The sequence below is a fragment of the Podarcis melisellensis genome (assembly GCF_964234715.1).
Source record: "Podarcis melisellensis genome assembly, chromosome: 8".
NCBI classification, from domain to species: domain Eukaryota; kingdom Metazoa; phylum Chordata; class Lepidosauria; order Squamata; family Lacertidae; genus Podarcis; species Podarcis melisellensis.
Window position 1 is genome coordinate 7708390 of NC_138540.1, and position 26753 is coordinate 7735142.

The window sequence follows — 26753 nt, forward strand, 5'->3', positions numbered from 1 at the left end:
GGTGGGCAGGAGCTGGGACTGAACAACAGGAGCTCATCCCATCACGGGACCTCGAACCGCGACCTTCCGATCGGCAAGTCCAAGCAGCACAGTGGTTTAGACCACAGAGCCAAGGGACATGTACCCCTATAACAATTTAGCCTACATATTCACAGTATCGTGTAGCCCCTAACACGGCCCTGTATGACAGACCAGTATTATTATTAGCCCCATATTGTAGATGGGAAGACTGAGGCTCAACTAAGGCCTCCTAGTGAGTTTGCAGCAAAGGGGCCTGGCAAACTGGGGACTTTCCAGTTTATAGTTCAGTCTCTGGGCTCTTTTTATTTAGATGATGCTTTCTGGGTGTTTTGCATTGCAGTTCCCTCCATCCTCAGGCAGCCCATCTGCTTGGTAAGGTTGATTCAGGGCTTGCCCACGTTTGAGCATCATTTGCCTGTTCATCCATGCCTTGAGATTAGTTGGGAGTACGGCAGACCAAACCTGCACATGCTTCTGTCTTTTCCTGTTCATACCAGGAGGCATTCCTCTTTTGTGGGACGTGGGTGGCGCTATGGGTTAAACCACAGAGCCTAGGACTTGCCGATCAGAAGGTTGGCGGTTCAAATCCCCGCAACGGGGTGAGCTCCCGTTGCTCGGTCCCTGCTCCTGCCCCCCTAGCAGTTTGAAAGCATGTCAAAGTGCAAGTGGATAAATAGGTACCACTCTGGCGGGAAGGTAAACAGTGTTTCCGTGCGCTGCTCTGGTTCGCCAGAAGCGACTTAGTCCTGCTGGCCACATGACCCGGAAGCTGTACGCCGGCTCCCTCGGCCAATAAAGCAAGATGAGTGCCACAACCCCAGAGTCGGCCGCGACTGGACCCAACGGTCAGGGGTCCTTTTACCTTTACCTTTTACTGCAGCCCAAACCTGCACATGCTTGCATTTGTGGATAGGGACCAACTTCTGTCTTTTCCTGTTCATACCAGGAGGCATTCCTCTTTTTGGGAGGGTTGGGGTCACTGCTTTCTAATCTGTCGATTCTATTGCACCCATAAAACACCAGCAGGGAATGCACTTTGTTTTCACAAAACCAAAAATGTGCAAAGACACCCAGCCAGGTAATTGTAAATGTGCTTGTGCAGTGTGTGAGGGGAAGGGCCATATCTCAGGGTGTCTGCCTTGCAAGCAGAACGTCCCAGGTCCAATCTCTCTCCAGGGAGGACACAGTGGCGTAGCGTGGGGGGGTGCAGGGGGGGCCGGCCGCACTGGGCGCAACATCTGGGGGTTAGGGTTAGGTTAGGGTTAGGGGGCGCAAATCCACAGGTTAGGGGGCGCAAATTACTTGCCTTGCCCCGGGTGCTGACAACCCACGCTAGGCCACTGGGAGGACACTGGGACTTCCAGCCACTGGTATACAGAAGCGTTGCTGCTTCTGACGAAGTAGAAATTAGTCTCCATCAGTCATGGTTAGTAGTCATTGGCAGAGCATCCTCTGGCACAGAGCATCCTCGTTTATTGTAGATGCATGAAGGGCAAAACTGTCAAGGTTCGGCTCCACGGTCCTGCTTTCAATCTTGAGGATTCACACTAGGAAAGATTCCCTGCGCATTCTCTGGGATTAGGGGTTAAATCCTAGTTTCTGGTGCTGAGCCATGAAGATCAAGCTCGGTGCGTAAACCCCAAAAATCAAGCTCGGTGCGTAAAGATCAAAGATCAAGCTCGGTGCGTAAACCCCAACCCGCAATGAGAAATCGGGTAATCTGGTGAGGATCGCCCACCCCGCGGAACGCCCGCGCCCCAGCCAATCAGAAGCTGCCCGCTCACAATCGGATTCCGCATTGTGCGCGGAACTCTCCGCGGGGCGCGTTCTAGTAAGCGAGGCGCTTCTGCTGCAAGCGGAGCGGGAGGCGGGCGAAACGCCGACGCTGGCCTCATTTTCTGCCCTTTGGAGGATGAGCATTTTCCCTTTCGTTGGCCGGCCTCTCTGAAAGGAAGGTAGAGGAGTCCGCCGTCGCGCAAGTTGCGCGGCGGTTCGAAGAAGAAGACGCTTGCAAGATCCTGTCCCGCAGAAGAAGGGAGGCAGCGCTGCGGCTGTTGCCCGGAGGAAAGTGAGGCTTCTACTTAGCCCAGGCTCCGTTATTCCCCTTCCTTCTCTCCCTATGGCTTGTCCAAATAATTGTTGTCAATCACATCTGAGCCCTCTTTCCCCATCAAGCCTCTCTATTTCCCCCCTATTTATGTGATCGATATTCACGGTTCTTTCAAAAGCAGCATAACTAAGGTCCCTGCCCCCAGAAGTTTACAATTTCTATGCTGCAAAATAAGCAGGCGGGAGGGTGGATCCAAGAGGTCAGTGCAATTGAAATGGGAGACGCATTTATTATTATTATTATTATTATTATTATTAATAATAATAATAATAATAATAATTTACAGGTATTGCATTTACTGTATATCCCACTTTTTTCTTCCAGGAGCTCAGGGTGGCATACATGGTTTCCCCCTCATTTTTTTTTATTAAAAAAATAAATTTATTTGTTTGATTTTTCAGATTAAATTTTATAATCGCATAACTCTCTGCTGGACTTCCCTCCTCCTATTGTTAATCATACCCTCCTGCATCTTTTATGATAATCCAAATCTTTTACATCTCCTTTATGTCCAAAATTCACCATTAAACTACAAATGTTATTCCAACCCTACTAACCATTATTTATTTATTTCTATACCGCTTTGCATTTTTAATAAAAATCTCGAAGCGGTTTACAGCATATTAAACCTCTTCATTAGGCCTGGTGTTTACAATGGTTTTTAGGATAAATTAGAAATTTTCCCCATTCCTAATTAAAATTTTGGTTTTCCTGATTTCTGGTTCTTCCAGTCATTTTAGCCCTTTTCAGCATAATAAATCCACTTCATCTGCCATTCTCCTCACCCTCCTCATTTAATCCGCACATCCTAGGTTAGGCTGAGAGGCAGGAACTGACTCCCTCACCCTGATCATCAAGGGAGCTTCATTTGAACCCTGGTTTCTCCCAGGTCGTAGCCCAACACTCTAACCACTGCACCACACTGGCATGAGACTCCAACAGTGCTTGGAAGTGTGTGGGCAGTACCTGATGTAAAGGTAAAGGGTAAAGGGACCCCTGACCATTAGGTCCAGTCGCGGACGACTCTGGGTTTGTGGCGCTCATCTTGCTTTATTGGCCGAGGGAGCCGGTGTACAGCTTCCAGGTCATGTGGCCAGCATGACTAAGCTGCTTCTGGAGAACCAGAGCAGCGCATGGAAACGCCGTTTACCTTCCCGCCGGAGTGGTACCTATTTATCTACTTGCACTTTGACGTGCTTTCGAACTGCTAGGTGGGCAGGAGCAGGGACCGAGCAATGGGAGCTCACCCTGTTGCGGGGATTCGAACCGCCAACCTTCTGATCGGCAAGTCCTAGGCTCTGTGGTTTAACCCACAACGCCACCCGAGTTCAGGTGTAAATAGACTAAATGACACACACACCCCACCCCGCCCTCACCTGCTCCCAAATTCTGGGCTTGGCAAACGTTAGTCAACCTTGCAACTCCTTCATGCAAAGACCTAATGAAATATCTAGGCTGACCCGCTTGGAATGGGTCCGTTTCCATAGAAATTTCAAGAAGGTTTGTGCCCCCACCAGTACGTGCTCTCTTGTCATTTCTATGGAAACCCAAGTCCTGAATGGGTTGGACAAAGCTGAGCCATCTGTTGCACCCCCTCATTATAGAAGGAGAACAGGCTCTGTGATGCCATCAGGCTAATGTTCTCCCGTTAAGCTCAGAGAGCCATCTGGGGTGATTTCGCCTTAAGGGAAGCAGAGGAAATGGGGTGAGGACCAAATTTGCCAGTACAATGGAGCAATTGCTGATGGGGTCTCGCTTCCGAATGTACATTTGCTGTTCTTTTCAGGGCACGGGTCTTCCTTCAAGAAACACATTACCTTCGTTTTGCTTGACGGAGGCGACTGACATCAACAGGAAAGAGAATGAAGGCATTGACTAAAATGGCGACTGGAACTACCCTGGTAACTGCTCTGGAATGACTCTTGAAGACATCTTGTGTTTAATTACACGGCACATTTATTGATGGGCCCAGGTTGTCACCAACATCTAACACTATATTGAAAAGATGACATTGGTACCAGTGGTTTTGTTTTTCTTTTTCTGAGGCCGTTTCCACATGTGGGTTTTGTTTTGTTTTCACTCATAATGGTTGGTCTGGGCTGTGGTTACATGCCTGACACACAATTTCAGATCAGGCAACCTCAGGTTCCAACTCTTAAATGGATTGGTTGCCGTGGGATGCAGGGCCTTTTTTGTCGTAGCCCCAGAGCTCTGAAACTCTCTTCCAAAGGATGTCAGCTGGGCTCCCTCTCTGACAGCGTCCTATCCCTAAAGAAGAGAAACGGTCTCCTGTGTGATTCGGATAACCCCTTTAAACCATGACCTATGTTTTAGGTGATATCACCATTGTTTTAAACCATGATCTATGTCTTAGGCGATATCACCATTGATATCCTTGATTAATTTATGAGCAGAGGGCAATGTATAGGTTACAAATTTATTGTAATGTATGATGGTGGTCTTTGTTTTTGTTTTGCTTCGGTTACTGTTTATCTTTTGTAAGTTTTGGCGATTTTAAATTTGGAGGTTTAAGTATAATATGTTGGTATGGGAAACTGTCGTGTAACGGGCCAATGGCCGCAATAAAGATCAATCCAATCAATCCAATCCTCTCTGACAGCAGAAAAATATGGTTTTGTTTCCTGCCCCCTGAGTTCTCCACTGGTATCTCCACTGTTGCTGCTGCTGTTTTAAAACTGCCCAAATAGGAAGATGCTTTCTTTCTCTACTGGGATTTTGGAAGCTGGGGCCGGGGGGGCCGGACGCTTGTGGGATTCCCAGTAGGGTAGGGTACCTGCTATGTTTCAGCCCCATCAAATGGCTTTTGTTGGTGGGAGATATATAGTAATCATCATCATTTATTATTTATACCCCACCCATCTGGCTGGGCTTCCCCAGCCACTCTGGCTGGCTTCCAACAAAACACTAAAATACAATAACCTATTAAACATTCAAAGCTTCCCTAAACAGAGCTGCCTTTAGATGTCTTCTAAAAGTTTGATAGTTATTTTTCTCTTTGACATCTGGTGGGAGGGTGTTCCACAGGGCGGGTGCCACCACCGAGAAGGCCCTCTGCCTGGTTCCCTGTAACTTGGCTTCTCACAGCAAGGGAACCGCCAGAAGGCCCTTGACACTGGACCTCAGTGTCCAGGCAGAACGATGGAGGTGGAGACGCTCCTTCTGGTATACTGTACCGAGGCCGTTTAGGGCTTCAAAGGTCAGCACCAACACTTTGAATTGTGCTCGGAAACATACTGGGAGCCAATGTAGGTCTTTCAAGACGGGTGTTATACGGTCCCGGCGACCACTCCCAGTCACCGGTCTAGCTGCTGCATTCTGTATTAGTTGTAGTTTCCAGGTCACCTTCAAAGGTAGCCCTACATAGAGCGCATTGCAGTAGTCCAAGCGAGAGATAACCAGAGCATGCACCACTCTGGCGAGACAGTCTGCGGGCAGGTAGGGTCTCAGCCTGCGTACCAGATGGAGCTGATAAACAGCTGCCATGGACACAGAATTGACCTGTGCCACCATGGACAGGGAAGTTTGAGCCTTTTGAGCTTAAAACAGACCCCACTCCCCTCTCTTTCCCCCTCCCCTCCTGATCTGCCCTGATCCGCAGCGCCGGAAACAATCCCGCTCCAGGAGCGAGAACTCTGACTACACCGAGAAGGAGAAAGAGATGATGGCCGAGATTGAGCTGAGGAAGCTGCAGCAACAGTTTCGGATCATGGTAGAGAATAGGAAGTCTTTTGGGATCAAGACTCAACGGCAGTTGTTCCAGCAGGAGTAAGTGGGGCAGAGTTTTGCGAGGAGGTGGACATATGAAGGGACGGCCACAGGGACAGGAGGTGGGGAAGCTCAGGCACAGGGGCCAAATGCGGCCCCCGGGTCTCCCTGTTTGGCCCTCGGAACTATCCCCAGGAGTATAGCCCTTGCTTTTCAAAGGCAAAGGTGCCAAATCCGTGGGGTTTTTTTGCCCCTGACCCCCACCTGTCCTGGCTCCCATCTGACGAAGGACATGGAATTACATCACGGTTTCTGCCAGAAGCTTTAATGACCACTGCAGATGCACTATTGACAAAAAAATTAAAAAATCTCTCCTATAGAAAAACTATGGAAACAAAAGGTAAAGGTAAAGGGACCCCTGACCATTTGGTCCAGTCATGGCTGACTCTGGGGTTGCGGCGCTCATCTCGCTTTATTGGCCGAGGGAGCCGGCGTACAGCTTCCGGGTCATGTGGCCAGCATGACTAAGCCGCTTCTCGAGAACCAGAGCAGCACACCGAAGCGCCGTTTAGCTTCCCGCTGGAAGCTATCTACTTGCACTTTGACATGCTTTTGAACTGCTAGGTGGGCAGGAGCAGGGACCGAGCAACGGGAGCTCACCCCGTCGCGGGGATTCAAACCGCCAACCTTCTGATCAGCAAGTCCTATGCTCTGTGGTTTAACCCACAGCGCCACCAGTGTCCCACTACGGAAACATTAAGACATTTTTAAAATATCCTAAAGAAAAAGCAATCTCAGCACAGTGGCGGCTCATTTTCCCAACAACTCCTTGGGAACTCGCCTCCTTCTTCCCCATAGTGCACATTCCTTAACCACCATTCTGCACCCGTTCTGTTTGGGGCTGAAGGAAGGTCCTTGGTTCATATTGCCACGTTGACTCAGATCAATGTGACCAGCCCCAGACCCCTTTTCCGGACCAGACCCCCTCTTTCAGATGCCCACTGGCATTAAGATGATAGCCTCCCACTATGGATTGGTTCCAGCGTCCAGTATTTGAGGCGCACTGTTCCTGCACATGGAGGCTCTGCTTTCGTTCCTGATGGCCATTGGCTGCCACTGTTTACGGATCCACCCCATCTCCTTTTACAGCCATGTAGGTGAACCCCCCCTTGCACATGCGTCCCGTTGTGCGGAGAAGTATTACCAAACGCACAACTCAGTTGTGGGCCTCCATTGGTGCGTCTGTGCAGTGTTTGATGTGAGGATGCACACTCTTAACCTCTTTCCCTCCTTTGCCACAGGAGGCAAATCCACGCCTTGAAACAAGAGCACGACGAGATCAATTTACTTCTGAGCCTCACCAAGTCGCCTCGGAACCTTTTCATCGACGACCGCAACTGCATGGAGCTTAAATTCCTTTTGCAGACCAAGGATGAGTACGACGCCCTCATCAGAGCCACCAAGGCCTTGATCTCGGAACTGGATGACAAGGTGCATGGTGGGAAATGTCCGGAGGGGTGTGAGGTCTGGTGCGCACACCCTGAAATTGGCTTGTATTTTTGGCTTTCTAGTTTGCTGCCAGCAGAAAGCCTCGAGTCATAGTATTATAAAGGTAAAGGGACCCCTGACCATTAGGTCCAGTCGTGACCGACTCTGGGGTTGTGGCACTCATCTCACTTTACTGGCCAAGGGAGCCAGCGTACAGCTTCCGGGTCATGTGGCCAGCATGACTAAGCCGCTTCTGGCGAACCAGAGCAGCGCACAGAAACGCTGTTTACCTTCCCGCTGGAGCTGTACCTATTTATCTACTTGCACTTTGACATGCCAGAAGCGGCTTAGAGAGCCAGAGTCGGTCACAACTGGACCTAATGGTCAGGGGTCCCTTTACCTTAAATTGGATTTAGAACAGTAAGAAAAGAGAATAAGATAGTTAATAGTTGGAAATAATTTTAGATTAAGAATGATATTGGAGAGCTGTTACATGCAGGTAGAATGAAATTCAGAAGGGAGGGATCTGAGGAAGTCAATTAGCAATGTAAGAGAAATTGGGTTTTTAAGGGATATGTGTTTAAATTTCCATCATTTTTTGTTTTTCTTGTTTAGTACTGTATTGTGTTTTCTTTTCTTTTTTCTATGTTATATTTATTATACGTAATTGTGGATTTTTTTTGGGGGAAAATAAAACCAGATCGGAACAGCAGCAGCAACATTTGATGTGTCTGAATAGACTTATCTAAACAGAAATATTGGGTGGGGGGAAGGCTCCAAAAAGTGGGTGTCTATGGGGCGAAGGGACCTCACGGGTAAACTGGTCCTGAGCTATTCATATAAAGGTCTTCATGGATCTCTTTCGTTTCAGATAACAGAACTGGAGAACAAGATTAAGAAACAGAAAATGCTTGTCATCAAAATGAGGCAGGAGTATGATGGCAGGTGGTTGCAGAAGCAGATTCAGCTCTTGGATAACCGACTCAATCATGTGAGCTGTGGCCCCCCCTGCCTCCGCCGGTCCAGAGCCCCCTCCTGAGTCCCACACCTTCTGCCTCTGCTGAGAACCAGAGTCTGCCTCCTCGTGCAGGTGGCAATGAAATAATCTCACCCCCTGCGAGAAACCAACATTATAAACCCAGTTAAAAGCAGAGGGAACTGTTTATATTCTGCTTCCAAGCTTCAGGGGAGCATCCTGCAACACACACACACACACACACACACACACACTCTGTGCTGGTCGAGTGGGTTACCTGAGAGGCGAGGTCCAAGTCTGGTCTGTGGTCAAAGGTGCAACGTGGAGGCTGTAGTAACTGAAACTGGGTGCAGGGCAGGGAGTTGGGTGAAGTCAGGAATAGGCTACCAAGCAGGGAGCCAGGGCCGGGTCAGGAGCTCAGGTAAGCAGGACAGGGTTCAGGCAGGAACTAGCAACCAACAATGTTGCTCCCGCAACTTGGGACTGGGACTGGCTGGCTTTTATCTGCCCCGAGGCATAGGGCGACCCCGATCCTCTGGTGACTCGCCTCTCCTGGCCTGGAGGCGAGCCCTCCTCCTGCGGGAACTTAGTTCCCTCCGCCTCTCTTCCCTGAGCCTCTGAAGCTCAGGAGAGGCTGGAGGGTCACCGGACCCAGAGGCAACCTCACCTTCTCCTGATGGGGCTGAGAGTGGAGCACCTGCAGGCAATGGGTCCTCCATCACTTCAGGAGCCAGAGCAGGCTCAGCTGATGCCTGCACCTGAGGACTCAGCACAGGTGAGGACCCTTCAGGCTCAGGCCCCAGCCCCGGCTCAGCTGGTTCTGGAGGCGGGGAATCCTGTGCAGGCTGGGATCCCTCAGGTTCAGCATCCGAGTCCAAATCCCAGGCCATCACACACACACAAGGGAAGGACCAGGAGACTTGCGGGGACCCCACGTTTTGTAGAAGGACCCATTTATTTATTTTTAAGGGGGGGGATCCCAAGGAGGAGAACATGTTGCACAATATCCCCAGAAGATCTCAGTGGCACAGGATGCTGAGATCAGAGAGAAAAACCGGGTAGGAGGGATGGAGGACCTCCGACCCAGGGGCCAAATGTGGCCCTCCAGGGTCCCCTCTGCCCCTCATGTCTCCCCCCCCAAGCCACATTCCCTCTCTGCAGGTCACAACTCTCGCTACCTCTGCTCCACATCTTCCTGGGATGTGCCCTCGAATTCCAGCCAAAGTAAACGTATTAAAAAACAACACCCGATCTAAAGTCATGACTATTCAGCAAATCTTTGCAGGAAGAAGGTTTTGCAGTTTAGGACAGTAATAATTATAATAATTTATTATTTATACCCCACCCATCTGGCTGGGTTTCCCAAACTCAGGGCAGCTTCCAACAAAACACTAAAATACAATAACCTATTAAACATCAAAAGCTTCCCTAAACAGGGCTGCCTTCAGATGTCTTCTAAAAGTCTGGTAGTTATTTTTCTCTTTGACCCCCTGTCCCCCCAAAACAGTATTTCTGGATTCAACCCCTTCCTCATTTTGCTCTTTCCAGGTCACGGTTTATTTTGACACCATCCTGATCACCAATGCCAAACTCCGCGAGGAGATAGAGAACCTCCAGTGCCGGAAGTCGGTCTTCGATAACATCTACTCCCGGCTTCACAAACAGCTGGAGCAGCAGAGGAAGACAATGGACATGTCTATTGAGCAATCGACGCAAGCCTACGAGCAAAGGTGAGAGCAGCCGGTCCCAGGTTCAAATCCCGCCAGGTTCAAATCCTGGGATCTGCCCCGCCCTCACCTGAAACCCTGTAGAGATGCTACCAGTCGTTGTTGTTTAGTCGTTTAGTCATGTCCGACTCTTCGTGACCCCATGGACCAGAGCATGCCAGGCACTCCTGTCTTCTACTGCCTCCCGCAGTTTGGTCAAACTCATGCTGGTAACCTTGAAAACACTATCCAACCATCTCATCCTCTGTCGCCCCCTTCTCCTTGTGCCCTCCATCTTTCCCAGCATCAGGGTCCTTTCCAGGGAGTCTTCTCTTCTCATGAGGTGGCCAAAGTACTGAAGCCTCAGCTTCACGATCTGTCCTTCCAGTGAGCACTCAGGGCTGATTTCCTTCAGAATGGGGAGGTTTGATCTTCTTGCAGTATATGGGACTCTCAAGAGTCTCCTCCAGCACCAGAATTCAAAAACTAGCCAATGTAGACAACACTGAACCAGATGGGTCAGTGGTGTGACTGTTAAAAGCAGCATCCCTGTGTTCCTTTCCTATTTCTGAACATGCGTTTTCCTGCATTGCAGGGGGTGGGAATAGATGACCTTTGGGGACCCCTTTGTGATTCAATGATTTCCCCGTCACCACCACTTCTGCCCGCTTCTAGGGTGGAGGCCCTTGCCAGGATCTCTGCGATGAAGGAGCGGCGCTGCAAGGACATTGCGCAGTTCAACATTGAGTTTCGGGAGCTGGAGCGGATCTACAACCACGAGACCAAGCTGAAGGCTTTCATGCTCATCAAGTTGGTTGACCGCTCAGAATTTGAGGAGCAGGCCAAAAAGGAAGAAGGTACCACGCGTTGTTGTAAACAAAAATCTGCCCTTTCCTCCTCTTATGGGGTATCCAAGAGCCCATATGGAGTCCTTCCCTATTGGTAGGAGAAAATAACAGAGGCCAACCAGAGAATATTGAGAAGCAAAGCAGCTAGTAAGCCTGATCTTTATTGATCTGTTGCAACAGGGTGCTCCCCTCACCCACAGGAGAGGAGGAGGAACCCAGAACCAAAGGAGTGTCTGCCCTTATATAGACATTTTAAATTGCCCGCCTTGGAGTCAAAGACCACCCCCTAAAACATCATACATACATCACAGAAGGAGGCGGTCTACAACAGAAATCCTGTTTGCCAGGATACCTGTTAATGGTCACTGATTGTTTTACTTGGGCAGCCTGGCCATTCTTTTGTGATGGTTAATACTTTTAGTTCCTGAATCCAGGTCATGGGCTCACCTTATTCATACACAAATACGTCCTTCAGACAAGATATGTAGACAAAAAGACATTTTCTCCCTCCTTGCAGATAAATATATTGAGGTCAATTTGGGAGAGTCAAAATGGCTTCAGGACTGCTCTCCTGTACTATTTCAGACATGTGGTTTATATACTTGTGTGTGTGTTTGCCTTGTACATTTATAAACATTTGTTTTATATTTGGGACTTTAGAATTCTTACAACAATATGCTTATGAATTTAAAGTTATGATTTAAAGGCTTGCTGAAGACACTCCTGTATTTATGAAATGAATAGATTTTAAAGTTTCTGCTGTTAGGGTCTGCTTTGTACATTTTAGCCAGTTGCTCAGCCTTTGGGCCCCTGAATGTGTGAAGCAGAACACACTTGCTGCTGAAAGCGAGAGGACGGATCCTGTGGGCGGTATTCAGTCACGGTGCAGTCATGAAACTGGCTCATATCCCGGCCTGTTTGGTTGCTTGACACCACAGCTTCCATGACTTTAAATTTCAGCTCTTTAATTGCTGCCTTTTAGTGGGTTGAGCAATTGATGATAATAATAATGAAAAAAAATTATTTACCGTATTTTTCGCTCTATAAGACACACCAAACCACAAGATACACCTAGTTTTTGGAGGAGGAAAACAAGAAAAAAAAATATTCTGAATCTCAGAAGCCAGAACAGCAAGAGGGATCACTGCGCAGTGAAAGCAGCAATCCCTCTTGCTGTTCTGGCTTCTGGGATAGCTGTGCAGCCTGCATTCGCTCCATAAGACGCACACACATTTCCCTTTACTTTTTAGGAGGGAAAAAGTGAGTCATAGAGCAAAAAATATAGTATATCCCGCCCTCCCCAGCTGAAGCTGGGCTCAGAGCGGCCAACAACAGTTAAATAATACAGCATTCTAAAATCAATTCATTATAAAATCAGTTCAAATCAAATTCATGGCAACCATTGGGCTTGAGTTCTGTGAGGATTACCGAAGGATGGGGTCAGACTGTGCCTTGGCCAAAGGCCTGGTGGAACAGCTCTGTCTTGCAGGCCCTGAGGAAAGATGTCAAGTCCCGCAGGGCCCTAGTCTCTTGTGATATGACAGAGCGTTCCACGAGATCGGAGCCACAGCTGAAAAAGCCCTGGCTCTGGTTGAGGCCAGCCTAATCTCTCTGTGGCCCGGGACCTTCAAGATGTTTTTGTTTGAAGACCGTAAGGTCCTCCGTGGGGCATACCAGGAGAGGCGGTCCTGTAGGTACGAGGGTCCTAGGCCGTATAGGGCTTTAAAGGTTAAAACCAGCACCTTAAACCTGATCCTGTACTCCACCGGGAGCCAGTGCAGCTGGTATAGCACTGGGTGAATGTGATCCCGCAGTGATGTTTTTTCATGAGTGTTGTGAGTCAGTGGGAGCGAGTTAACGGGCTTGATGCCCAAGTCTCCTGCACTTCTTGGGGTCCCGGATCCAACAAGGGTCAAAAATCAAATGGAGGATTCCGCTGTTGAGTTACCCAGGCAAAGGGCATAAGAACCACCTAAGTATGGTCCTTTGTATAACGAAGGAAGTAGCTTTGTGCCAGAGGGCAAATGGGTGGGTCCCCTCCTTCACCTGGCTGGTGGTGAGAAAGACCAAGACAAAGAGTGTGTGTCATCTGAGCCAGAAAAGGCAGAAGCCAGAGAGTGAGAGCCATGCTTGATTTCTGTTTAAATCCAGGGCTGTGGCTATGGGAGAAGCAAGACCTTCTTGGGGTGTTAATGCTATGAACTCCTCTTAGGCTCAGGTTGTATATACGTGTAAATAAACCATAGTCTCTGCTGTCCGACATTCTGCAAGGAAACATGAACCTGCCAGGAATGAGCCAGCTCCCAGTGAAGGTTTGCAGCCAACTGCAGAAAGCAGCCAGGAACAGGGAGACTTAGATGTTTGGCAGGGGAGAGCCGGCAGCTGCAGACTGCTGCTCTTCCTGACCTTGATGGCTGAGCGGATAAGGCAGTAGCTGAGAGCAGGCTAGAACACAGCCAAAGCTCGTAGGAAGCACAAAAAGGCGCAAAGAGTCTCAGAGGCAGCCTCTCAGACCAGGGAGAGGGTGGACCTGATCCACTCAGTCCGAAGAGTCAGTGAATGGGAGGGCTGCTAGACAGGAAGCAAAACAAGAGATGTGAGAGTCGTAAGTTCAATATCTTCTGAAGAACCCGGAAGGAATCTTCAGAAGGGTCATCTTGAGTAATGATGCCGGAGGCTTTGTTAGAGCCGTCCAGAGTTATCTGTTTGTCTTGGCAACAAATCCTCCTTTTTAATTATGTATGCTTACTGTGTTATCAACCTGGGAACTCCTGACAGAACCCTGGGTAAGTGCCTGGAACCCCCTGGAGCCTTGCACCCCTCGGAGACTGAGGTGGCAAGAGACAATTTTATGAACCCTCCCCCTTGAATCCCTTCCAGCTCTCAAGGCCAAGAAGCGAGCCAAGACCAAGGGGGAGAGCTTTGAGAGTTACGAGGTTGCCTACATGCGACTGCTGAAGTTGACGGAAAACGGGGACATTGACCTGCTGGTGGAGGATTTCATTGAGAAGGAGGAGAAGAACTTTGCCTACTTCAGCTACGTCACCGAACTGAACAATGACATGGAGAGGCTGCAGAAGAGGATTGAAGACATCCAGGTCTCCTCTCTGCCCTCCCCCCCTTCCTACGCCCCTCCCTTGTCCCTGGTCTTCTGGCCCTGGCTCCCCAGGCTGGGCTCTGGGCTGCTGATCCTGCAGCAAGTGGGCTGTGTAATAATAATATTATTATTAATATCCCGTCCTCCCCAGCCGAAGCCGGGCTCAGGGCGGCTAACAACAATAAAATAGTACAACATTCTAAAATCATTTCATTATAAAATTAATTCAACTCAAATTGATGGCAACCATTAGGCTGTGAAGTTCTGTGAAGATAGCCAAAGGAGGGGGTCAGGCTGTGCCCTGGCCAAAGGCCTGGTGGAACAGCTCTGTCTTGCAGGCCCTGCAGAAAGATGTCAAGTCCCGCAGGGCCCTAGTCTCTTGTGACAGAGAGTTCCACCAGATTGGAGCCACAGCCGAAAAAGCCCTGGCTCTAGTTGAGGCCAGCCTAACCTCTCTGTGGCCTGGGACCTTCAGGATGTTTTTGTTTGAAGACCATAAGTTCCTCTGTGGGACATACCAGGAGAGGCGGTCCCGTAGGTATGAGGGTCCTAAGCCGTATAGGGCTTTAAAGGTTAAAACCAGCACCTTAAACCTGATCCTGTACCCCACCGGGAGCCAGTGCTCCTGGTGACTCCTGGATGGAAATAGCTTGGCCACAGCTGTCCATGCCCTGGTAACCACACAGTGCTGCAATGCCCTTGGTTTGGTATGGAGGCTGCAACTGGCGCAGAACATGTCAGTCAAACGCCCACCAGAATGCAACACATTGCATGGGGGATCTGGCACTGACTGCCAGTTTGCTACCAGGCCACAGTCAAGGTGCTGGTACTGCCATCTAAGGCCCTGCGCAGCTCAGAACCAGGTTGCTTAATAATAATAATAATAATAATAACAACAACTTATTATTTATACCCCGCCCATCTGGCTGAGTTTGTTAAAAACAATATAGCATTAAATATTAAAAACTTCCCTAACCAGGGCTGCCTTCAGATGTCTTTTAAAAAGAAGATAGCCGCTTATTTCCTTCACATCTGGTGGGAGGGCGTTCCACAGGGCGGGTGCCACTACCGAGAAGGCCCTCTGTCTGGTTCCCTGTAACCTCACTTCTCGCAATGAGGGAACTGCCAGAAGGCCCTCGGCGCTGGACCTCAGTGTCCGGGCTGAACGATGGGGGTGGAGACGCTCCTTCAGGTATACAGGACCGAGGCCGTATAGGGCTTTAGAGGTCAGCACCAACACTTTGAATTGTGCTCGGTAACATACTGGGAGCCAATGCAGATCTCTCAGGACCGGTGTTATGTGGTCCCGGCGGCTACTCCCAGTCACCATTCTTGTACAGTCATGCCTCGGGTTTCAGACGCTTCAGGTTGGTTTTTTCGGATGTGCCGAAACCCAGAAGTTACTTCCGGGTTTGGGCGGTTGCGCATGCGCAGAAGTGCTAAATTACACTTTGCGCATGCGCGGAAGTGCCGAATCGCAACCTGCGCTTGTGCAGACGCGATGCTGCGGGTTGCGAACGTGCCTCCCGCACGGATCACGTTCGCAACCTGAGCGTCCACTGTACCTCCCAGAAGCAGTCAAGGACATTTTTGTTCTAACAGGTTTTCCCAGCTAGATAAGAGCGTCTACAAGTCTCTACTTGTTAGGGTTTTCATTTTGCTTTAAGCCAGTGTTTCCCAGACTTGGGTCGCCAGCTGTTTTCAGACTATAACTCCTATCATCCCTAGGAAGCAGGTCAGGGATGATGGGAGTTGTAGTCTTAAAAACAGCTGGAGACCTAAATTTGGGAAACACTGTTTTAAACATAATTGCTTTTTTGTGTTTTTAACTATTTTATGTGTAAATTGCCTTGAGATGGTGGCTTGGGAGGTGATTAACAAATCAATTGCAATAATACATACATACATACATACATACATACATACATACATACATACATACAGTGTGAGAGAGAAACATTTCAGTAGCTAAAATTGTCTCATTGCTGCCATCATGTAGCCAATGAAGGGACTACAAGATGGCTAATATGTTGGGAGATTGCTAGTTAAACCCCTCTACCACCACCACCATCTACTCTTTTGGTTGAGAGCTGGACCAAACCACTTGATGTACGCTCTGAAAATGCATTCACCAACACCCACGCACGAATTCTGGAATGCATACCAGATTCCTTCTATATATTTTTTTTATAATATTTATTAAAGATTTTCTTAATACAATAAAGAAGAAAAAACAAAAGAACAACAAAAAAGAAAACAAGAAAAGCACTTACACCTTATACAAAAAGCATACCACAACCGAATCAATTATATAATAACCATATTTTCTTCGCTTTTTGGACTTCCTCACATCTCTCGTTCCTGCGTTCCTGGTTTATAAAACTTTAACCAGCAATTTATCACCTTGTTTCAATTCTTATTTTATAATTTTCCAATATTGTGTCCCTAACTTTAGATACTTTTATCCAAACCTTAAATACTTAATTTAGACATAATATTTATCCAAAATTTATATTTTCTTAAATTTCACTTGTCTTCATATTCTTTTCAACTAGCTTAGTGGTGCCATGTTATTTACAATCTTGCATCTTTCTTAACACTCATACAATTTGCAATGTTATTGTAAATAGTCCTTAAATTTCTTCCAGTCCTCTTCCACTGCTTCCCCTCCCAGGTCTCGGATTCTGCCAGTCATTTCTGCTAGTTCCATATAGTCTATCAGTTGCGTCTGCCATTCTTCCAGTGTGGGCAAGTCTTGGGTTTTCCAATGTTTGGCGACAAGTATCCTTGCTGCTGTTGTTGCATACATAAAGAATGTTCGGTCCTTCTTTAACACCCTCTGGCCAACAATGCCTAGAAGGAAGGCCTCTGGTTTCTTAGGGAAGGTATACTTAAATACCTTTTTCAACTCATTATATATCATTTCCCAGAAAGCCTTAACTCTAGGGCAAGTCCACCAGAGGTGAAAGAACGTTCCTTCAGTTTCTTTACATTTCCAACATTTATTGTCAGACAGATGATATATTTTTGCAAGCTTGACTGGAGTCATGTACCACCTATATATCATTTTCATAATATTTTCTTTCAAGGCATTACATGCCGTGAACTTCATACCGGTGGTCCATAACCTTTCACAGTCAGCAAACATGATATTATACCCAATGTCCTGTGCCCATTTTATCATAGCTGATTTAACCGTTTCATCTTGTGTATTCCATTTTAACAGCAAGTTGTACATTCTTGAAAGTACCTTAGTTTTAGGTTTTGTTTCCAACTTCGATTTTTCCACCTGGAATCCTATCTTTTTATCCAAATTAAAAACCTCTTTAATCTGAGCATAATGTAGCCAATCTCGCACTTTATCTTTTAATTTCTCCAAACTCTGCAGCCTCCAATTATCTCCATCTTTTTCTAATATTTCCCAATATTTCGGCCATTTGGCCTCCATATTGAGTCTTTTCCGAGCCTTGGCTTCCATTGGTGATAACCACTTGGGGTCTTGTTTTCCAATAAGTCTTTATATTTTGTCCAGACATTAAACACTGCTTTCCTAACAATATGGTTCTTGAAAGCCTTATGACTTTTAACCTTGTCATACCACAAATATGCATGCAATCCATAAGCAAAGATTCCTTCTAAAAAGGAGCCTGCAACATTGACAGCTACAGGAACAAGAACAGAATTCTCTGATTAATCCATCCATTAAAATATTTTATCTTGTTATTTCCAGTTGCTTATACATATTCATGCAAAGGATGAAAGGGAAAAATAAAACAAATAAATAAAAACTATAAGCATGCAAAGGAGTAAAATATTTTACTCTGATTAATCACCAGCTATGCTATATTAGCATTAATAGCCATGGAAATTAATAATAATTATACAACCTAGGCAGGGGGCACCAACTCTTTGGGGCCCCTGCGTGCATAAGTGGATATCTATTGGCGACAGACGGTTTCTTCTTACAAGACTAGCATTGCACTCAGGTGGCACATAATTCCAACTTTTCTTTACCTATTAGTTTTCACATTTTATGTGATCTTTCAGACGAAGTGAGATCGAGGACTCAGCTATACAGCTGCAAATAAAACGTGTGTTGTAAGGTGCATTATACAAATGCAACACTAGATGGCGATGGTGAGCTGTGGCAAATTCAATATATTTTTCAAAACGTTTCTTTAAAAAAAGCACTTTCACAATTTTTAAAATATGTGCCTAGATTCCACCCTACTTCTGGAAATCTAGCGCAGTTGGAGCGACACCCATAGGATAAAGGGAGGAGCTACGTATGTTGCTCCACCCACTTTTGCCCCTGGCCCCGCCCACCATCTGCATGTGGGCCCCCGGAAACTTACCAATGAGAAAATATGGCCCTCACAATTTTTTGGGGGGAAAGGTTCTGGACTCTCTGCCTGAGACCCTTTGTGCCCTTCTGTGTTCTGTAGAATGAAATCAGCAAGCTGAAATCCGAGCACAAGAAGGCGGAAGACATCATTCACAGCAACATGAAAGAAGTGGAGGTAAATGGGGCACATGTGGGGCTGACCTGTGGGGTCCCGTCGCTGTGGGGAAAGGCTGCGACGTTTGGGACTTTCGAGTCCCATAGCTCAAAGGCAGCGTGTCAGCGTGTCCCGGGTTCAATGCCCAGTGGCATCTCCCGGGAGGGGTTGAGAGCTGCTGTTCAGTGCAGACAGTGCCAGATTTACATATAAGCTAAACAAGCTATAGTTTAGGGCCCCACTCTCTTGGGGGCCTGGGGCGCGGGTGGCGCTGTGGGTTAAACCCCAGAACCTAGGACTTGCTGATCAGAAGGTCGGCAGTTCGAATCCCCACGACGGGGTGAGCTCTGGTTGCTCGGTCCCTGCTCCTGCCAACCTAGCAGTTCAAAAGCACGTCAAAGTGCAAGTAGTACCTTCCTCTGGTAGGAAGGTAAACGGCGTTTCCGTGCGCTGCTCTGGTTAGCCAGAAGTGGGTTAGTTATGCTGGCCACATGACCCGGAAGCTGTACGCCGGCTCCCTCAGCCAATAAAGCGAGATGAGCGCCGCAACCCCAGAGTTGGCCACGACTGGACCTAGTGGTCAGGGGTCCCTTTACCTTTACCCCTGACTGTTAGGTCTAGTCACGGACAACTCTGGGGTTGCGGTGCTCATCTTGCTCTATAGGCCGAGGGAGCCGGCGTTTGTCCGCAGACAGCTTCTGGGTCATGTGGCCAGCATGACCAAGCCGCTTCTGGAGAACCAGAGCAGCGCATGGAAACGCTGTTTACCTTCCCACCAGAGTGGTACCTATTTATCTACTTGCACCCTAGAACAATAGGGTCCAGAATGCAGCAGTCTGATTGGTCCACAGGAGCCACCCAATCCAGCTCCAGGTGGAAGTGAATCCGCAACCTGATTGGCCTACAGGAGAATCCCGGAATTAGCCAATCACGTGGGGTCCATTGTGTAAATAATGTATATAAAGCAGACTTTCTGGGGGAACTTCCATTCCTCCTCACCACTATGAGCTGAATAAAGAGCATGAAATCCACTCTCGACTCCGAGTATATTTCACCTGACCACCTCTCCTTTGGTCCGCAGGAAAAGCTGCAGAAGACCACGGAAGATGCCAACCTGTACGAGTACAAGCTGAAAGAGAACAGCAAGATCCTGGACCAGCTGAAGCAGGCGGTGGACTTCCTGTTCAAGGAAACTGGCTGCGATGCCACCAAGATCAGGGAGCACCTGGGCGAGACGGGGGAGATCACAGATCAGAACCTGATGCAGTATTTCAGTGAGTGATGGGGCCATGTTGTTATTGTTGTGTTGTTTAGTCGTTTAGTCATGTCCTACTCTTCGTGACCCCCTGGACCAGAGTACGCCAGACACTCCTGTCTTCCACTGCCTCCTGCAACTTGGTCAAACTCATGCTGGTAGCATCGAGAACACTGTCCCACCACCTCATCCTCTGTCGTCCCCTGCTCCTTGTGCCCTCCATCTTTCCCAACATCAGGGTCTTCTCCAGGGAGTCTTCTCTTCTAATGAGGTGGCCAAAGTACTGGAGCCTCAGCTTCAGGATCTGTCCTTGCAGTGAGCACTCAGGGCTGATTTCCTTCAGAATGGAGAGGTTTGATCTTCTTGCAGTCCATGGGACTCTCAAGAGTCTCCTCCAGCACCATAATTCAAAAGCATCAATTCTTTGGCGATCAGCCTTCTTTATGGTCCAGCTCTCACTTCCATACATCACTACTGGGAAAACCATAGCTTTAACTATGCGGACCTTTGTTGGCAAGGTGATGTCTCTGCTTTCTAAGATGCTGTCTAGGTTTGTCATTGCTTTTCTCCCAAGAAGCAGTCTTTTAATTCCGTGACTGCTGCCACCATCTGCAGTGATCATGGAGCCCAAGAAAGTAAAATCTCTCACTGCCCCCATTTCTTCCCCTTCTATTTGCCAGGAAGTGATGGGCCCAGTGGCCATGATCTTAGTTTTTTTGATGTTGAGCTTCAGACCATATTTAGTCTATATCCAGACCATATCCAGACGGCGCCCTAGACCAGGCCCAATTCTCGAGTTGCTTCTGCAATGGACCCAGATGCACACAGACACCAAAAAGCATCACGGGGCTGGCAACACCTCTGGAGGGTTTCAGGCACAGGATCTTTCCCTGGAGATGCCACTAGGATTTGAACCTGGGACCGTCTGCCTGCAAGGGAGCCACTCTGCCACTGAGCTATGGCCATATCCCTGCAAATCTCCATTGGGCAAGAATAACCCACGTTGCTGGAATCCATTGCCCAGTAGCTCCAGCAGGCAGCATGGTTGGCTGCTAGAAATGATGGGAGTTTTAGTCTAGCAAGATGCTTGAAGCTCTCTGGCTTGCTTGGGGAGCAAGGAGCTCTCTGCATTCTGTTTCTGGAGGGCCCAGGATGCTCTTGCAAGATCTTGCAGGGCTGTTGGGAATATCCCAGACCTGGTACTTGGAGAGGACCTTGCTTCCCAAGAAAGGTGGAGAGCTTAAAGGTTTTTATGGACCAGGAAACCCATCCCATAAAGAGCGTTTAAGCTCTCTGCCTTGCTTGCATTTAATTTGTGAGATTTCAGCTCTTCAAGCAGCCTTCAACCATGTATGGTTAGAATGGCACAAGTTAAATGTGTGTTAAGTTAAATGCGTTACAGGTAGGTAGCCGTGTTGGTCTGCCGTAGTCAAAACAAAACAAAATAAATAAAATAACAAAAAAATTCCTACCAGTAGCACCTTAGAGACCAACTAAGTTAGTTATTGGTATGAGTTTTTGTGTGCATGGGATGCGTGTTAAGTAATCTTACAATTGCCACATTGGTCTCACTTTTTCCCCAAATTCCGACTGCGGAAAGTTAAAGTGCGGCTTATATTTGCGACCTTAGAGTATGCAGCCAGGAGCAGCGAGGAAGGGAGCAACTTATATTGGGGTATTTTTTATTCTCTCCCCCCATCAATTTTAAAGGTGCTGCTTGTATTTGGGTGCGGCTTATATTCAGGCCAATACGGTATAGTCATAATAGTGGATGCATTGCAAGAAGCAATGCAGATCTGCTTGTGTTGCCTTTCAGCTTGATCTACTTTTCCCTGTGCACAGGCGCGGGCAAATGATTCGTGGGCAACTTAAGCTGTGTTTTCTGTGAAGTCCCATTGTACAACACGGAGCTTGCATGCCATTCTCTTGAAGCAACTTGTGATTTTCAGTGCTCCTACATGCTTAGCTTTGGGAAAGACAGTGGTTAAAAAGACCCCCTTGCATGCAGATTCTGTAGCTCCAGGACACTGGCGACTGTGGAAACTGTGGGATGTGATCCATGAGAGGCAGTCAAGTACAACATTCCTTGTAACGCTAGAGAAAACATGCGAGGGAATGTTTGGTCCAGCCAGTCAAAACTTCCTGTTCCTCCTGGCTGGAGCATCCTTCCTTTTGCATGTGATAGAAGGTGGGTGTGACCTTACCTGTCCAGGTAACAAAAGGACAAGTCACGCAGCACACCTCTCTCTTTTTAACTTCCTTCTTCGTTTGACCAGCTTTTAGCTAGGACCGCTCTGCTAGCTTTCAGCTAGCAGAAGCACTGGGATTATTCCTCCATATGGGATAGATCCACATGTACATATTTGTAACTAAGTCTGCCTTCAGGGATCCAACTGTGAACTGATGTAAGTAAACTTCTTTTATTGACTTTGAATAAGATTGCGATGTCTTTATTCTTTTAAGAGGGATTCAAGGGAACTTACCAGGAATGTACAATTCAATCTGAGACAGGTTGAATTGTATAACAGTGAGAGGCTCACACGAGCCTGCAACCAGTTATCTGCTGTGCATGTGAAAAGGGGGACTGTAACTCTGCTACATAAAGGAACTTGCTAGCGCAAGTTAGGAAGGATATTAATAAACAATATATCATCTCCTGCCACTCTGAACATTCCCACAGAAACAGCAAGGGGTCTTTGACCCCTAGTGACCTCCAGCCAATACGGCGCCGCTCCTGAAATACACCACTTGTCTCCTCCCTGCAGGCATCGTGGAGAAGAAAAGCAATGACCTCTTGCTGATCGAATCTTTCCTACGTTACAAGGAGCTGGAGGGGGAGCTGGACTCAGTCCCCATGCTGAACCCCTTTTTGGGCGGCTCCGCCTTCCTGAAGAAACTGGAGACCATTAAGATTGCGCCACCTTCTCTCAGCGTCGATCCCTTTGCGGAGACGCTGGAGCCCTGTAAGTAACTGTGGCTCTGATGCAGAGGACAGTGACGAAAAATTGTTCTAGATGCTCTCAATATATGCAGCAGGCCTGCAGCTAGGGGTGAAACGAGGCTTTATTTCATGTGGGTCAAAGACCCAGTTTGGTACCAACACCACCCCACACATTTGTGTACACACACACACAGGCCGGCAGCCCTCTGGAGGCTTCACCCGGGGCAAAAAACCTGGCTAGGTCCCCCATAGCTACAACTCTGCCTGCAGCTTACATGTGATTTGCTTGCACCATTGCAGCTCTTCGGGGTGGGGAGACAAATAACAATAATAATATTTTTTTATTAATACCCCACCTGTTTGGCTGGGTTTATCCAGCCACTCTGAGTGGCTCCCAACAGAATATTAAAAATAGAATCAAACATTAAAAAATTCCCTAAACAGGGCATCCTTCAGATGTCTTCTAAAAGTCAGATAGTTGTTTATTTCCTTGACATCTGATGGGAGGGCGTTCCACAGGGTGGGCGCCTCTACCGAGAAGGACCTCTGCCTGGTTCCCTGTAACCTCACTTCTCGCAGGGAGGGAACCGCCGGAAGGCTCTCGGAGCTGGACCTCAGTGTTTGGGCTGAACGATGGGGGTGGAGATGCTCCTTCAGGTATACTGGGCCGAGGCCGTTTAGGGCTTTAAAGGTCAGCACCAACACTTTGAATTGTGCTTGGAAAACATACTAGGAGCCAATGTAAGTCTTTCAGGACCGGTTTTATATGGTCTCGGTGGCCGCTCCCAGTCACCAGTCTCGCTGCTGCATTCTGGATTAGTTGCAATTGCTGGGTCACCTTCAAAGGTAGCCCCACATAGAGCACATTGCAGTAGTCCAAGTGGGAGATAACCAGAGCATGCACCACTCTGGCAAGACAGTCTGCAGGCAGGTAGGGTCTCAGCCTGCGTACCAGATGGAGCTGGTAGACAGCTGCCCTTGATACAGAATTAACCTGCATCTCCATGGACAGCTGTGAGTCCAAAATGACTCCCATGCTGTGCACCTGGTCCTTCAGGGGCACAGTTGCCCCATTCAGGACCGGAGAGTCCTCCACACCTGCCCGCCTCCTGTTCCCCCCCAAAACAGCACCCCTGTCTTGTCCGGATTCAACCTCAATCTGTTAGCCACCATCTATCCTCCAATCGCCTCCAGACACTCACACAGACCTTCACCGCCTTCACTGATGCTGATTTGAAAGAGAAGTATAGCTGGGTATCATCCGCATACTGATGAACACCCAGCCCAACCCCCCTGATGAACTCTCCCAGTGGCTTCATATAGATGTTAAAAAGCATGGGGGAGAGGACAGAACCCTGAGGCACCCCACAAGTGAGGGCCCAGGGGTCTGAACACTCATCCCCCCCCACCACTTTCTGAACACGGCCCAGGAGGAAGGAGCGAAACCCCTGTATAACAGTGCCCCCAGCTCCCAACCCCTCTAGACGGTCCAGAAGGATGTTATGGTTGATGGTATCAAAGGCCACTGAGAGATCCAGCAGAACTAGGAAACAGCTTTCAAACAAATGCAGAGCTGGGTAGGGGAGAATGGACAGTGGGAAGAGGCCATCCAAGATCTCACGTGACCGTCCCAGAACCCTGTGAGCAAGGAGGAGGGCTTAAAAAGCTCTTTCCTTGCGGGGGTTTCTCGTCACTGAAAGAGTTTTCAAGCCCTCCACTTTGTTTACTGGGCTCTGGGAAGGCCCCCCAAAATGCCTCTGGGCAGCTCGTGAGTCATCCCGCAGCCTTCCAGAAGCCTTGCATGGCCATCCCAGAGTGTGGTGAGGAAGGGATAGTCTCCGTGGACAGGGAATGATGCTCCTGAACACCAGAGCATCTCCTGCTTGCCAGCTGGCCTCCGCTGCCACCAGTCCTGTTTAGCAAAGGGGGAACTGAAATGCAAGTGAGAGGTTGGCCAACCAGCAGATCGTTTCCTGATCTTTCCCAAGGAAGACCCAAGTTTACGACGAGCTGAGCAAGGGGACGAGGGGGTCTTACTGGTCATAGCGCCACTCCTTGGTGTGTGGAGTGCCGCAGGGCGCAATCCTCTCCCTAATGCTTTTTAACATCTTTATGCGCCCCCTTGCCCAGATTATCCGGAGCTTTGGGCTGGGTTGTCACCAATATGCTGATGACACTCAGCTCTATCTGCTGATGGATGGCCACACCGACTCGGCCCTGAACACACTGACCAGATGTTTGGAAGCTGTGGCTGGATGGTTTCGTGGGAGCCGATTGAAACTAAATCCTTCGAAGACAGAGGTCCTATGGCTAGGTCGGGATGGCATGGGGATGGGGGACCAACTCCCTTCTCTTGCGGGGGCCCAATTAGTGCCATTGCCTTCTGTTAAGAGTTTGGGTGTAATCCTTGATGCCTCCCTTTCCATGGAGGCGCAAGTTACAGCAACAACCAAGGTGACATTTTTCCACCTTCGCCGCATCAAGCAGTTGGTCCCTTACCTTTCCCGCCCCGACCTGGCCACAGTGATCCATGCGATGGTCACCTCCAGGCTTGACTACTGTAATTCGCTCTACGCGGGGCTGCCCTTGAAGCTGTCCCAGAAACTCCAGCGGGTGCAGAATGCTGCAGCGAGGCTCCTCACGGGGTCTCTGCCATGGAAGCATATTCACCCAGTGCTTTTCAAGCTGCACTGGCTCCCGGTGGAGTACAGGATCAGATTTAAGGTGCTGCTTTTGACCTTTAAAGCCCTTAACGGCCTAGGACCCTCGTACCTACGGGACCGCCTCTCCCAGTATGCCCCACAGAGAGCTTCAAGGTCCATAAATAGCAACACCCTGGTGGTCCCGGGCCCTAAGGAAGTTAGATTGGCTTCAACCAGAACCAGGGCCTTTTCAACACTGGCTCCGGTCTGGTGGAACGCTCTGCCTCATAAGACCAGGGCCCTGCAGGATCTGATTTCTTTCTGCAGGGCCTGTAAGACAGAGTTGTTCCGCCTGGCCTTTGGCTTGGAGCCAATTTGATTCCCTCCCTCCCTCTCTTTCTTTTTTCTTTTCCTTCTCCTCCTGCGATGAGGCTACATTTTAATATTTCAATATTTTAATGTTGTATTTTTAATTTTGTTTTTAAATTGTAATCATTTAACTTGTTTTTATTATTGCTTGTAAGCCGCTCTGAGCCCGGCCTTGGCTGGGGAGGGCGGGGTATAAATAAAAATTATTATTATTATTATTATTATTATTATTATTATTATTATTATTATCTGAATCAAGCTTGAGCCTGGGCGGAGGGTGAGGAGGAGCAGGTGGCCAGGCTCAAATTCTGTTTTGTTGCAAGCTATAATTAAAAACCAAGCCTAATGTTGCGGATTACACCTCTAAGCTGCAACCCCTTAATTTCCCAACAGTGGAGGGTCCTCTGGACCACAGCACCCTGCGGGCCATGATCCTGGAGAGCCTGGAGAGGGAGAAGATGAAATCGATTAAAACCTCGGTGGAGAGAATGGAGGCCAGCCGGGAAAAGAAGAAGTATTCCACCATACCCTAAGAGGAGGCAGGCCGGCCCAGGGATTCTCAGCCCAGTCCATAGACTATGTATGTGTGTGTGTATATATATATATATTTATATTTTAAAAAATACAAAATGGGATGGAGTACCAAAATGGGCTCTCTTTTATAAACATAAAAGGTTATTAATAAAGGACACAATTTGACTTTTGCATTTCTACAGTCTAACCTTTGCAATGTTTTATTTTTACTATTGGGACGCGGGTGGCGCTGTGGGTTAAACCACAGAGCCTAGGGCTTGCTGATCAGAAGGTCAGCAGTTTGAATCCCCGCGACGGGGTGAGCTCCCGTTGCTCGGTCCCTGCTCCTGCCCACATAGCAGTTCAAAAGCACGTCAAAGTGCAAGTAGATAAATAGGTACCGCACCGGCGGGAAGGTAAACGGCGTTTCCATGCGCTGCTCTGGTTCGCCAGAAGCGGCTTAGTCATGCTGGCCACATGACCTGGAAGCTGTACGCCGGCTCCCTCGGCCAATAAAGCGAGATGAGGGCCACAACCCCAGAGGCGGCCACGACTGGACCTA

The 26753-nt window shown here is 48.4% G+C and overlaps 1 protein-coding gene across 1 annotated transcript; it reads left to right on the forward strand.

The window, feature by feature from the left end:
- The first annotated feature begins 1903 nt into the window (after window positions 1-1903).
- CCDC63 (coiled-coil domain containing 63) lies at window positions 1904-26224 on the forward strand. Its single transcript, XM_081922977.1, has 12 exons — window positions 1904-2089; window positions 3918-4032; window positions 5751-5917; window positions 7159-7348; window positions 8217-8336; window positions 9870-10051; window positions 10703-10884; window positions 13756-13973; window positions 18418-18492; window positions 19553-19745; window positions 22492-22689; window positions 26072-26224. The coding sequence occupies exons 2-12, from the start codon at window positions 3994-3996 to the stop codon at window positions 26209-26211; spliced, it is 1704 nt and encodes a 567-aa protein (XP_081779103.1). The 5' UTR covers window positions 1904-2089; window positions 3918-3993; the 3' UTR covers window positions 26212-26224.
- Window positions 26225-26753: the final 529 nt, after the last annotated feature.